The sequence below is a fragment of the Aquila chrysaetos genome, chromosome 21 (assembly GCF_900496995.4).
Source record: "Aquila chrysaetos chrysaetos chromosome 21, bAquChr1.4, whole genome shotgun sequence".
NCBI classification, from domain to species: Eukaryota; Metazoa; Chordata; class Aves; order Accipitriformes; family Accipitridae; genus Aquila; species Aquila chrysaetos.
In genome coordinates this window covers 409,102-423,326 of record NC_044024.1, presented here as the reverse complement: position 1 = coordinate 423,326, position 14,225 = coordinate 409,102, and the positions used below count along the sequence as shown (strand labels likewise).

The window sequence follows — 14,225 nt, the reverse complement described above, 5'->3', positions numbered from 1 at the left end:
TATCACCCAAGCAAACCACCTGTAAGTAAGTGAAAATGTCTTTTCAATGTCTCTGAGACTACAATGAATATTCCACATGCCTATGAAAGCAGCCTGCTATGCAAGTCTCAGGACAAAAGTAACCTATAAAGTCACATCCAAGGTACAGTTGTTCAGCCAAGTTTGTCTGAGTTTTAAAGCAGAGCCCAGAAACCATTTCAAGGGCAGCCCTTGGGAGCCCAGAACACTAGCCTTTCCCACGTGAGACCTGGGCACCAGCTGTCCTGATGTTAACCTGCCTCGTGGCTTTGATTCAGCTCTCCTGGACTCACACTATTGTACGTTTGTTTCCATTATGTCCCCTAATGCTTTGCTGATGCTTCCTTTCTCTACATGGAAGGAAAGAACCTGGTAAGAGCATGGCAGGAAAACCCCTTTTACCTGTTTGTTGTTGCCATCCAAAGTGCCCGGCTTGCAGATGACCAGAGGCCCTACTAAGCCCGAACTGGGGTCTCTGATGGGATTCACAGCCGAGCTGTACATCCAGGTCAGGCAAGGAGGGTCGCTGGACATGGGCCCAACGTGCTTTGGCACAGTCCAGCGGTACGTAAAGTTGTGCAGCGGTGCAACAGAAACCCCATTCTGGGACAGACCTTTAAAACAGAGATTGGCATGGTTATTCCCAAGGTCCCTGTACAAACTTGGTTACATCTTCTCACCAGCTACATTCATGTCACTAAAATACCCAGCATCTCTGAGGTGATATGTGGGCATGTTTATAAGGCACACTCGAGAAGGGAGCTGCTCTCAGTACCATGTAAATTCCCCTTGGTGCCACAGCAGAGACAGGCATGGCATCAGGAAATAACAAAGTGGATCCAGCTGCAACTGGGGAGATGAATGTTGGAAGCACGTGGTCATCTAAGCTGGAGTGTGCTGGGCATGTTCCTCTGCTCACAGGGTCTCAAACAGCTAGAAATGGTCTGAGCTTTGGTTTAAAATTTTCATCTGAAAAATAGCAAGAACTGTACTCCCTCTGGCACCCTCCCTGGGCACCAGTTCAGTGGAAGGTCTCCTTCGGTGAGGCCTCAGGCAGGCTCAGAGGACCATGCTGGCTTCTACCCAGTAAGACATCCAGTCCTTCCTGGCTGCAGAAACTCCCCAGCACAGAGAAGGTATGGGCTGTGGAGCTCCATCACCAGCATTAGCATTGAATTACATGAGAAAAGGGGGGGCACAAACCGTCATGGTACCGCATCCCTTCCCACGCCTTCCCATAGGACACTCCATGAGGCTGGATGCTGAAAGGCCAGGAGGCTTTGTTAACAAACATCACCAGGACAGTGTCTCCAACTTCAGCTTTGATCACTGGACCTACACAAATAGCAGAGAAAGCATGTCAGCAACAGAGCAACTCCCTGGATGACCAAGCAAACCGAAGCAGCCGGGGACACCTTTCACCCAGGTTGAGGGGAGCAGAAGACGCAGAAGAGGTGGACGCCCCACGTGTCAGCACCGCCTAAGGCTGTTCAGCCCTGACAGCTGGAACAGGGGGCTGACAAGAATTGTCTGAAAGCATTTTGGGTCTGCAGGAGAACTCAAGAGAGGCTTCAGGCCTTCACAGGAGGAGTAACACAATGGCCAGATGTGCTGAAATGCTCTTGGGAAAGGCCTCTGTCTCTCGCACACCTACATAAGGCCCCCTCAGCCTTCAAGGCATGTGCATCAGGCAGGCACATAAAGAGGGGTGCGAGATGCTCTAAACCAACCGCTGTCTCTGTGAGACACTGCCCCAGCCAGCTAGAAGGGAACCACGACTCTTTAATATGCCTGTTGGTTCCCACCAGCCTGCAGACCCCTGGGTCCACAGACTGCTCCTGAAAGCCACAGGAGGGGATGAGGAAAGCCGGGCTGCTGCCCACCAAAACCAGCAGAGACCTGTGCCTTGATGGCCCTCCACATGCTCGGGTCCCCCTGTGGAGAACATCTGAAAGCCACAGGTAACCATGGTCTTCCCAGGCCCTGCTCGGCACCCCAGCAACTGCTGCCTTGGGCCTCAACATCTCCTTTGGGTGGCAGGCCAATTCCTCAGAGGAACCCCAAGCCGAGCCCTTTGTTAACAGACTGCTCGCCTTCCTGATATGCGAGAGGGCTCGTCTCTCCGGCCTGGAGCCGTGTCCCTCTCCCCTCCATCAGCTAAGCCTTAGGGTTTGACTGCTCCTTGCAGTTCAGAGGGACCACGTTAGCATGCTGGTCAACCACGGGGCAATCCCACTGCAACTCTTCCACCCATAAGACTCCCTCTTCCCCATCCCTCCCCTCCAGGATGGCCCAGACTCCACCCCCACTGCTCATCAAATGTCTCAGGCAACTGATGTAGGCCATAAAACCAACAGACTCGGAACAAAAAGCAAGCAACCTGCTGCATGGTTAGTGACCTGGATAGGCTACCCACAGTGTCTAGTGAGCACGTGGGACTTTGGGCAGCACCACTGCCAGCCGCTGTGAGGGAAAGCACGTGGAGGGCAGCAGGAGCAAGCTGCGGGGTGAGGAACCATCAGGTGCCCACAGCTGGTGTGCTTAACAGCCCCCTGAAGAAAAATGACAGCACTAACAACCAACCACCCAGCCTTCCCCACAGTACAGTTTCGTGTATAAGCCACCAGTGCATGCCCGTGCAGCATGGGTTATCCACACTGCACCACACCACATTCAGCAGCTCACTGTTCCAGAGCTCGGTCCTTCATGGCCCCGTATCTCTTCTAGACATCCCAACCACTTTATCAAGTCTGCTTTAATCAGCCAGTTCAAATGACTTCATGCATCTTCCCCCATGGATGTCACTTGTTTATCTGACCCAGGATTTTCATCAGTTAATCCTTCAGTGGTTTTAGTTTACCAGTAGAAAATACCTGTAATTTCTTTTTACAAAGTCATATCTGAGTTTTCCCTCAGTCACTTGTCTTTCTACAGGAATGTGGCTGTTGCTGGTAATGCTAGCCTTTTTTTTTTTCCTCCCTTGGTTCCCAAGGTCCAGCAAGACGCCGTCAGCTCCTGACAGTTATGCTGCATCTCTCCTATGCATAACTCCACCACTCAACTTTCATTCAGCTGCTTAAACTTCTTTTTTGCCCCTCTCCACTATTCTCTCCCCACCTCCCAGTCTGTATTTTACTCCATGTGCTCTCTCCTTCTGTGGCCTCTGTTGGCATTGCTATTGCTAATTTCTGGTGTCATTAGAATATTAGTCACTGCTGACGCAGGAAGTTGGACCCCACCTATATGCTTCTACCGTGTACGTCACAGCCTTCACACACAATTCATTTGCCCCTGCAGACTCCCTATTTTCTTCTCTCATCATTCTTCACCACCCTCCCTGTTACCTGGCTATAACAGAGAGCGCACTCACTCAGGAGAGGAAGCTTTCTGTGAGAAAAAGTGGGGTTTGTAGCATACCTTGAAGATGCTCAGTCAAAAACACACAACTGGGGGCTATTACTGTGAGCAGTTTAGCTCTAGTTACAGATACTATACTGTGTCCCTCAGCCCTTACTACTAACCTCTGAAGACTGCCCCAGCAGAAAAGCGATTCTGTCTATTCTACCATTCCACATCCTCCGTCTGTCCCCCTCACTCTTAGATGTAACTGCTGTGAAACACCTCCCCCGTGCCACCCACTGCACCATGAAACAAGAGGATGACTACAGCCAACTGGTATGCCTGACATTGGTATTGTTCACACTGACACTGAAAGAAGATTTGTGTTGCTGAATGACTCCTACCAAGTATCCCAAGGTGTTTCTCTTCTTCTGATTGCTGCTTTTCCTCACGGAACGTCTCATCAGTATATTCCACATATTTTGCTTTCCAATAGACTCCACCAATTCGGTAGGGGCCACGCTTGAAAAACTGCTCAGCAGGGCTAAATGCAAAAAGCAAATATCAGGTCATTTCTATGAAAATTAGTCCTGTTCTCCTGCTCCCTCCTCACATCCCTCTGGCAGCGCCAGCAGCATCTCCAAACCAAGCAGCTTTTCAGACAAGGACAGCATCTCTGGTTTGGGAACAGAGCTTGCCTCTGTGAAGCTTTTTCATCCTACAGATTCATCTACCCACTGTGTTCAGGGAGCACCTCTGGCAAGCAGGTCTCTCCCAGCTGAAACAGCCGGGTTCGATGGCACAGGTCTGAACAGTATCTCTATACAAGCTGTGGAAAAGAGGGCAGTGAACAAAACTGCAGTGCAGTACATAAATGGAAAGGCAGTGCTAAAACACTGAGTTCTTCAGAGGCCAGGGCACAGCCCAGGGGACAACTGCAGTCATAACTGAAAAAATTCGCACACAACAGCTGTAAAGAGAGACTTATTTCCTCCACCACCACCCTCTCCAAACACACAGACAAATGTAACATGCCTCATAGGAGAGGCATCTTAGTTACAAGGCTGGCTCACAGGTCTAAGGAGCTTTCAGTTCTAAGGTCTGCAAGAGAGTTGCTGCATGGCTTTGAGTAAATCATTAACCACTCTGCATTTCTAGTGCTCCATCTAAAAGAGGTATATCCTCTCCAACAGCTTCCCAAGGAAGGGAATGGAGGAGGAGGAATGTCTTTGTTTCAGTTAGCCAAAGTTTGAACAGGAAACCACTCACCAACGGCTATCACAACCATCTGACATAGGCTGGAAGGCTGTCATTGAGGTCACTGCATTTGATTTCCTAAAAATTTCTTGCTGCAGCAAGGCTACACTGAAGCATATCTGCAGGCTAGCTCTGCCACCCCGTGTCTGCTGCAAGATGTGCTTTCTTAATAGTTCATCAAATATATGGATCTGTTCCTAGGTCAGGCACAGCAAGCAGAAATTAAGCCCAGAGACAAATGTGGTAGCTCACATAACAAGCTGGGACTCCTGGCATCTGTGGGTAAGGCTATGAAACACAGCACACTTCCGCATGAAGTCCCCCGAGGTACCTAGTACTGCTCTCAGTACCGTCTAGCTACAGCAGCCTACATTTCCAGATTGGGTGATCTGCCTTCCCAGGAAGTGTACGCCACGTGAATTGCAGGCAAGTATTTTGATAAGAAAGAAATTCCGCCTTTTCCTTAGCAGCCTCCCTGACACAGAGCAGAGACCCCCAAACACTGCCCTAGCCCATCAGTCTTGCTTACCTGCCTGCCTCACTCAGCCGTTTCCCACTGCTTTGTTCAAGCCCTGAAGGTCCATAGTCCCACTGCACTTCCTTTGCAGCTATGTAGTATTTCCGAACTCTCCCTTCCAGGGTGGATGCTGGAGCTTGCTGAGAACAGGGCCGGACTTCATAGAGTGCCCCCATCCCAGCTGTTCAAGACATGGAGGATACACACACTTAACATCTCTCAGCCAATTTGACCGGGCAATGAACACAGTCCCACCTTCCTAATATGAACTGGCCATTTTTCCTCTGTTGTCCCAAAACGCACATGGCTGGGAGAAGGTGATTAGGTGGTTCCCACAGTAAGGAGTTTTCTGTGTTAGTGAGCAGAGCTTCTTACCTTAGATATTGGATGCTATGGAAACATGGACAGAGAGTGAATAGAGCTTTCTGCTATCTTCAGATGTACCATGCAAGTGCCTCTTATAGGGGCTAGAGCTCTTAAGGCATGGCCTCATCTTAGCTTTCAGCTGTACCAAACTCACTGTCTTCACCGCTGACCAATGTGGAACATCATACAGTGGTACAAGTCATCCCCACTAAGTCTGGCCTGCCCATTAATAATCAAGCCACCCCAATTTATATAAGACAAGGAATCACCCCATTCATCTAGGGACATTTTTAGTGGGAATGCTGCCCAAGGCAGCATCCCCTATCACACTGTACATCACGGGACCACACTAAAAAAAAAGGGAGGCCACAGAGTGCCTTACCTTGTATGTGATCATTGATCTGACAGCTCAGTAGCCATCTGCCAGGGTTACTGGGGATCATGTCTGCTGTAACAAAAGTGGCTGGGAAGAGGCTGGCCACATCTGTCCTGTGGCCTCGAATATTGAGCATTTCTCCATGGAAGTAGGCTGTATGAACATCAATTTCATTGCCCATCCCGAAGAGGTGCCATGAAACATAATCCCCAGCACACATCGTCACCTCAGGGAGGTTCCCAAACACATAACCATTAATAGCTGCAAAACCAAGCAAGCCAAAATCAGAGATTAGAAAAGGGGCCTTCACAGCTTCTGCCAGCAGGTCACAGTACAGACATGTTTAGAGGATGGACCTAACCAGAACTCATCCTCCTATTCTTGTTCGGGAGATCCCAGCTCTACAACACATTCCTAAAATTAAGTGTATTCAAAATATCCAAACAACTAACAAAGGCTCACTCAAGCCAACAATTAAATCAAAATAACAAGTCTCTTTTCCGGAGTTGTTGCACTGTCCCTGTGATACTGTTCGCATAGCACATGATCTCAGAGCTTGCTGTCTCCCTCCTCCCCCTCCACTCACACCCTGGCATACAACAGCAGAAAGTGCATTTCAAGATCCCAGAGCACTGACAGCCCTGGAGTGTCTGGGCAGAGTCAGTGGCTTCACAGAGGTGACACTGACCATGCATTTTGTTGCTCTCTTGGAATTCCTCATCCTCTTTGTCTACGGAGCCTGGCTCTGTGCAGAACAATGCTATGTTCTCATCCAGGTACCAGCTTAGGTTCTCATCTACCACACTGAACATCAGAAAGAAATCAGTGTCCACATCCTGGCGTCTTTGAGAACTGCCAGTCAGTATTCCTAGGGTGAAAGAAAAGATGAATGAATACCCACCCACGCAGAAAAGCAGACATCAGTCAAGGGATTAAAACACCAATAGAAGAGTAACTCTTATCACACAGATTAGAGACAGATGCTTTCCTCACCATCCTAGCACAGCTCATTGCAGAATTCTGGCTGCAGAGACTCAATTAAGCGCTCAAACCCTCTGTGCAAGATTCCCTTTATTTCACAAAAGAATCCAGCTTATATATGTTTCAACAAAGATCCAGAAAGTACTAATGGCACACAGCCAATACTACTAGCACAGGAGGGCATATCTGGCCCAGCTGGGATGTTTGCCAGTCCTCAGAACCGTTAAAGATAAAAACATTCCATAGACATACTCGTGACTGTCTTCAGCCACATCTTCCCAGGCCTACACAAGGCCATCCTCCAACCTGACCTTGTGAAACTAGTTCTTCAAAGGCTTGGCAAACATGCAGCACAACAAATTCTAATGGTCACTCTTGAAAACAAATGCCAGGTGTTCCGAGCTGCTCCCACACTAGCAAGCTCACTCTTTTCTAATATATCCCTGCTAATATGTTTCTCACACCCAAGCAGCTCTGCCACTGCATGGCTGAACTGCAACACCTTCAGTGTTCTTACTCCTGCTGAAATCAAACAGTCCTCATTTTTTTTAATACACAAACTGTCTTGGACAAGATTCCTGCTTTTAACAGATTGAAACAGCACTCTCAGGTCAAGAGGCCTACAAGCTCACCTGCCCAGCCGCTAAGGCATAAAGACAACATAATGACCAGAACCCAGCTAGAACAGAGGTACTGTCTTCTCCAGTCATGCTGCATTTTCCCCTGAAGCTGGGAGCTGCCCACCAGAGTATCTTCTCATCCTGTCCTTGTTCAAGTCACCACAAAATCTTCACAGTATGAAAATCCAGCCCTCAGCTGCTTTCTCTTGGAGTTTTTACCTTTTTTGCATGTAAGTAATGGCCCAATTAATCCAGATGCAATGTCCTTTGGTGCATCAATATGAGAGTGGTAGATCCAGGTCAAGCAGTTTGGGTCATCAGCAGTTGGGCTGTGATCTTCAGGGACAGTCCAAGCATAGGTGTAATTCCCTCCTGGGAAAACAGCATCATCCTTCTTCTGATCCTGGGGGGACATATCAGGATACAGGGATCCTAGAACAATTGAGCAATCACAACATCCATTCAAGAAGAGCAGAGATGTCCACACATGTAACCTTATACTGAGCTGCTCTCAGTAGAAAGCCACACATATATACTTGGGTAGCAGCTTTTAAAGTGAGACTCACCATCCCAAGACTGAAATATTGTTTAATTATCATTCTCTCAAAGAGAAACTGAGGCACAGAGCCATTGTAAGGCAACTTGCTCAGTAAATGGGTCAGCACAGAGTCAGAAATTCCATGATTCCCATTCTACCTATTGCTACTTTGCCTTCAACTCTGCATATGTCACAGTCAGCCTCTCTACAGTCTCTAAGGGAGCTTTAAACAGCAGCTCTTTAGTCTCATACTTCGCCAGTCTTGTGTACTCCCTGAAGCTCATCACATTCGTGACTCATACTACAGCATTTCAAATAATGAATATAGCTCTTTTCCTTCTGCGCCACTCTCCCATTGGCAAGCTTTGGAGGTTCTTCTAAAAATCAAGAAATCTGGGCTGTGTACTGTATCACCCAGGTCAGGAAACTACTCCCAGACCCACAAGCCTGCTAACCCAACATCAGGTGATTTTACTAAACACCTAAGTGCAGTTGCTTTCCAGCAATATAGCTTTGGGCTAACTGAGTCTGCAGCTTTACAGACATCTCTCCTCAGTGCATACTCCCAAGTTCCCAGTGAGAAAAATCTGTCTCCTTTATGGCAGTGGCTTATTTACCTTCAGAGTCCTTTTCGTAGAAAACACCATGAGGATGGATTGTATATGGTCGACTAGCAAAATTTTTTAGGTGTACTTTAATGGTATCCCCCACTTCTGCTCGGATGACAGGCCCAAGGAACCCCAGCCAGCCAGGTTTGGGAATCTCAGTGGTGTACGTGGAATCTGTGTATTGCTTATAGACAGACTTCTTGTACGTGCTTCCCACCCTGTCTTTGCCACGCTGGAGGAATGTTGAGGCCTTCCTGTTAAATTCAGAAGAGGGAAAGGCATCATGAGTCATGCATCATATAAAACAGCTGGTCAATAACACAGTAGAGTGATGACAACACACAGCTTTCCCAGATAAGCCTGAAAACTTTGGCATTACAGAGGACTGCCTGTGCTCTACCCTAGCATGCTCTAAGCCGTCCGTGAACTTCCTCGTCCCATACCTCTGACTGCTGTGACACAGATAGCACAGCCTGCTTGAGAAACAGGCAGCACTGGCTGTTAGACCTGTCTGCTTTCTGAGCATGTGAAACACAATGGGGGACACCAGCACATTCACAGCTTGGTGAGCCTGGGACCACAGCCACAAGCATGGCCAGACACCTCCTGCCATGCCTGGCCACAGCCTCATCCCCAGTTCTTCATGAACGGACACAAAGTGCACCCTTGAACTGTGCAATGCAAACAAGGAATGGGAAGGATGGTACTTCTCTGACAATCACATGTGGGTGACACAGGAAAGACCAAAGCCCTCCTCATGCTGGCTTCAGCCTTCATTGGGCTTTTAGAAACCCACTTCAATGCCTTCATGGCATTTGCAGCTAAATCACAAGAGAAGGGGGGAAAAAAAAAAGTCTCCTGAGCTCTCTGGAGAAGACAAATTTCTACTTAACAGATTCTGAATTACTTGTAGAATGGCAGACAAGTCAGGCAGGTATGTACCCAGCACATAACCAGCTTCCAGAGTTAAAACCTCATAGAGGTACTAAAGTTCAACTCATGAGTATATTTGCACTTTATGGCTAATTCTTAGTAGATAAGAGATGAATCATGGTCCAGGTATTAGTGGGACCAGCGTAAATGAGAGCTGAGGTTACTCCCCCCACTTCCCCCTTAGTATCAATCACCCTGCAGTAATATAAGTAGCCCTGAAATACAGGCGAACTCTAATGCGTGAAGATGAACAATTGAGACCAAAACATTAAGCATTGCCCTTGTCATTCAAAATTCTGAAGGGCTGGGCTCTAGCTATACAATCTAGAGTTCACCCCTTTGCAAAGTCATGCCTACAGCCACTATTAGCAAAGAGCTTACAGATAATTCATACTTTATTTTGCAGATCTGCCTCTTTTTTCCCCCCCACATAGCCCATTTCTTCCCAACAAAAAAAGTTCTTCAAGCATTTTACTACCTCCATCATTCTTATCAATATCACATCCTTTTCTTATTGCTAGCCATTTGGTTTCTGCAATCATTGTACAAGTCGCATCAGCTAACTGTTTGCAGTGACAGAACAGTTTTTAAATCACTTTTAAGTTTAATGGCCTTGAATTTGATTTACTTCTCTTCATGTATGGACAGAAAGCAAACAAAACCCACTGCATTCATTATCACTGCAGGAGTCAGCAATAACACCTTTATTAATCCTGAATTTTGGAAGGTTTCCTTTTCTGTGAACTAATTTAAGTCTATTAAGCATCTCCAGAGAACAGAGACTTTTTCACGCTAAACTGACAGACCTTGATGTTTTTCTGTGAACCCCTCCTATTACTGCTGTGCTGTTTCTGAAAGATATGTACAAACCCAAGTGTTATTTATTATGGAGAGGTAAATGACTGAGAGCGGGTTAAGAAATACATGTTATTTGCCATAGAAAATGGGGGGAGGGGAGCACAAATGCCTTTAAAAAGCTGTGGAAAGCTATGAAGAAGGAAAAAAAAAAAAACACCAAAGAAAAAAGTTTGGTGTTTTGAAAACTAAAACCAAAACCTGTTTTTGTAGTGACTCAAAGTAATTATTGCAGTTTCCAGATTTACCTTTGCAACAAAAACAAACACATTTTTCAAACAACCCCTAAAATTTCACGCAGGAAGTTCCATTAAGTCTAAGGCTTGAAATTCCATTTAAATAAAAACAAGCCGGCTCTGTGAAGTCATTTACATCAAGGTGAAAAGTCATTATGCCTCAGGATACACAAGCTGATCACCAGCTGGAACTAAGAAAAATTAAACCCCAGGGCAGAGTATGGCACAATCTGTTCTATTATAGAGTGTTTGTACTTCCTTCTCGTGTATGGGCACTGGCCACTGGATGCTCCATTAAACTGACCATTCGTTTTCTCACTGATACAGTTTCTATGTTCCTATGATAAAACAAGTTAAACATTAAGCTCATAAAGATCAGACATCTATCAGATAGTGTCTCTTGCTTGCTTAGATGCCCCAGAATACTTGCATGAAATTACTCATAAAATTACTATTTTAAGCCAGAACCAGACTAAATTCTAACAGAACTAAACATACAGGTTATGTGCAATGCTTTGGTTAGCGAGTACGTTCTTTCCTGTTGGAGCATAGTTCCAGTCCACCTCACGGATCCCCAGGTAATAGACTCGGGTGACACCTCCAACAAACATTGGTGATAGCATGTGGATGTAAAGCAGCAACAACCAAAACGATCCCATCATAGCCTGAAGTGAAGACGCTTTTGGAGTTTACACCTATTTGGGAGAAAAGAAGGTAATGAAAGGTAATGAAACAGAAGTAGAATATGGCCACATGGTTTGAAGTTACTGGACATTCTGAGAGGGTATGAAGAAATCGGGTAGAACTCCTATTGCGATCATTATTCAAATATCCAAGAAGCAAATCACTCCCATAACAAAATTAATGCACAAGGTAGATGGAGATTATGCCTTGCTATTCAGTCCCCAATACCAAATGTGCTTCTCTTGTCACAGTTTGATTAACCTTTTTTTTGTCCGTAGTTCTCTCCCAAATGCTTTGTTCTATAGTGTTGAGAAAATCCCGCTAATTCAGTAAGCTTTCACACAGTAGGAGATGAGGTGAACAGATTCACAGCAAGGACTATGTTAGCAGAAAAGGCACCTGTAAATCCTATATGCTGTGTAACTGTTGTCTCAGGGCAGCGGGGTCCTGAGCAGAAAGTGCCACGTGCGCTGGAACGTCAAGGGACTGGTTTTTCACCACCTCTGATGTCCCAAATCATCTCACAGGACCACATACAAAGCTCACGGAAATAATCCTGAGCAAGTATCTTTAAACTGTTGCCAAGATGTCTCTGTTCTACTAAGCCACCTGAGGAAGTATGATTTAGTCACTATGAAGTAATTTTAAATTTTAACTTCTTTAAAGATTGCTCTTAAAGAATGGTTCTCTGTAATCCAGGCAGCACATCTCAAATGGGCTGCACAAGGCTTTTTGCTTAGTCTAGTTCCATTAAATATTTTCCCCATGATTTAGATCACGAAGTAAGGAGCTTAGTCATAAAACTTCCATTCAATACCAAGCTTGGTGTGAATAAGCACCAGAAATACTCTGAATAGAGATCCAGGGCAAGTTGCAGAAATAGTCTGAAATCATCAAAATATAGTTCTGTGAATACAAGTTCAAAGAATTAAGTGTATGAAAGAGAAACTGATGCAATATGGGATAGCAGAATTACACCAAAGGATAAGAAAATAGTTTAGGGTTAAAAGGTATGACAAACTAAATAAAAACCCACATGAAAATGCTGAGGAAGATCTCATCCACTGACTTAATTAACAAAGCTGGATGTAACCAGTAATCAAACTGCCACCTAAAACAGATGTCCAGCTCTTGAGACACCTAACAGCAACTTAGAAAATGTTCAACAGAGAGAAACAGACAGCAAGAGAATTAGAAAAATGTGACCTAGCAAGAAAGCTTAAAGGAATCAGTTTTCTTTAACTTCAAAAAGAAGGGAATGGTGACATAACACCACGTCAAACACAGAAAGGTTTGGTTTTTTTTTTATAAAGAGGTTGTCATTATCTATTCTCCCCTGTCTTTGGTAATAGTGACATGATTATATCAGGTTTATTTGCAGCAAAGCTGGATATTACATAAGCTTTCAGCTAGCACAGCATCACACTAGAACAGCTTTCCTAGAGAAGCTGGGAAATCTCTTACCACATCCAATACCCAATACACGGGATTTAACACCAGCACATGGCAATGGACTAGTTACCTATTCATATCACTTCCAAACTTGTATTTCTGATTTCCAAACATGCTGTACTACCCTCAGAAGCTAAGGATAATCAAGTATTACTGATTCTAAACAGTCATTAAACTGAGAAATTGAGAGAAAGCCTTGGAAAACCCTTCTTTCCCTCCTTTCTCAAAAGGGGGCTGTAGGGATCACTCTAAATCTGAGATGTTTTTGATCCATCAACAGATTATAGCTCTGCTCCAGCAGCTAGCCCTTCAGAAGGTCCCTGTCACACATCTGAAGACACCTGGGTACAGAACAGCCCCTTCCCCGGGGTCCTAGCAGAGCAGGGATGATGGCAGAGTGCTTGCTCAATCCTGCTGCTACGCACCGTCCACTAACCTTCACTGACCTTATTCCCTGCTACTGCTGCTCCAGTAACCAGTGCTGCTCACAGGCAGGTGAAATACCTGCCCTGACCCACTCATTCTGTGCCAATTAAGAGGTTTTGAAGCAAGGATTTCGGAAAGCTGCACCCATGCTGTGTCACACACACACCATACTAGCAAAAGGCAGTGCTGACAGCAATGAGGCAGGACAAAGCCAGCAGTGCCAGCCCTCAGCCCGAAACCTCCCAACCTGTCGGCACACACCCTGCTGGGAAGGGCAAGGGGATACTTTTGACTCAGGTGAAGAAGCGGCCTTCTTGTCAACGGGGGTCAAAGTATGCAGGAGCAGCTCTCTGGGGAAAGTGCGCCCAGTGCGCGAGGTGGCCGTCATCAAGGACTGGGAGCCACTGAGCCCAGGGAGTCAGGGTGGGCTAATCTTTATATCCTCTTACGTTAACATTTTTTGAGAGCAATATCAAATCCTAGGAAAGGGCAAGGCTTAGACTTTATACCAAGGGGGAACAGCAACTCTTAAAGTTGGTTGTGAAAACTGCCTACTGAGACAGATCCCCGCTGCATCAGCCCACTTTTTCTACATAGCAGAGTCCCTACTTACCACATCAAAGCTCTGCACTGCAGCATCAGGATGCTTATCGGATAAATGAGAGACGACCAGAAGTCATGGCAACCTAAACGCCTTGTGAATGTGTTCTGGCATTGAAAAAAACCAAGGACGAAGTCTTTGGGACAGCCTTACTGAGGTTTTACAAAAGTCCCGTCTGGACCTCAGGCTGGAGTCTGATTACGACATCACGCATACCTCTGTGGCAATTTTAGGAAACAGCAAAACAACATCACTCAATGAAGATGCAGCAGGCTAGACCGATTGTGTTCTCACAATCTCTTTACAGCGACTGATCACCATTTAGTTACTGTACTACTGCAAGGTGAAGGAAACCAACAACCTTAAATTCATGTCAAAAAAGTTAATTTGTCCTTGAAACGTATGCCTTGATTAAAGA

The 14,225-nt window shown here is 45.9% G+C and overlaps 1 protein-coding gene across 2 annotated transcripts in view; it reads right to left on the bottom strand.

Moving 5' to 3' along the window:
• Positions 1 to 14,225, bottom strand: part of HEPH (hephaestin) — a 30,725-nt gene that overhangs the window by 15,516 nt on the left and 984 nt on the right. Inside the window, exons 2-10 of one of the 2 annotated variants that reach the window (XM_029997192.2) lie at positions 11,143 to 11,339; positions 8,630 to 8,874; positions 7,694 to 7,906; positions 6,562 to 6,741; positions 5,880 to 6,134; positions 5,144 to 5,312; positions 3,762 to 3,901; positions 1,222 to 1,353; positions 421 to 632 (exon numbers count right to left, since the gene is read on the bottom strand). In XM_029997192.2, the coding sequence (XP_029853052.1) occupies positions 421 to 632; positions 1,222 to 1,353; positions 3,762 to 3,901; positions 5,144 to 5,312; positions 5,880 to 6,134; positions 6,562 to 6,741; positions 7,694 to 7,906; positions 8,630 to 8,874; positions 11,143 to 11,306 (1,710 nt within the window). In that variant the 5' untranslated portion in view covers positions 11,307 to 11,339. Of the gene's footprint in view, positions 1 to 420; positions 633 to 1,221; positions 1,354 to 3,761; positions 3,902 to 5,143; positions 5,313 to 5,879; positions 6,135 to 6,561; positions 6,742 to 7,693; positions 7,907 to 8,629; positions 8,875 to 11,142; positions 11,340 to 14,225 lie in introns of those variants that run through there. The other variant, XM_029997193.2, reaches the window with a different exon arrangement.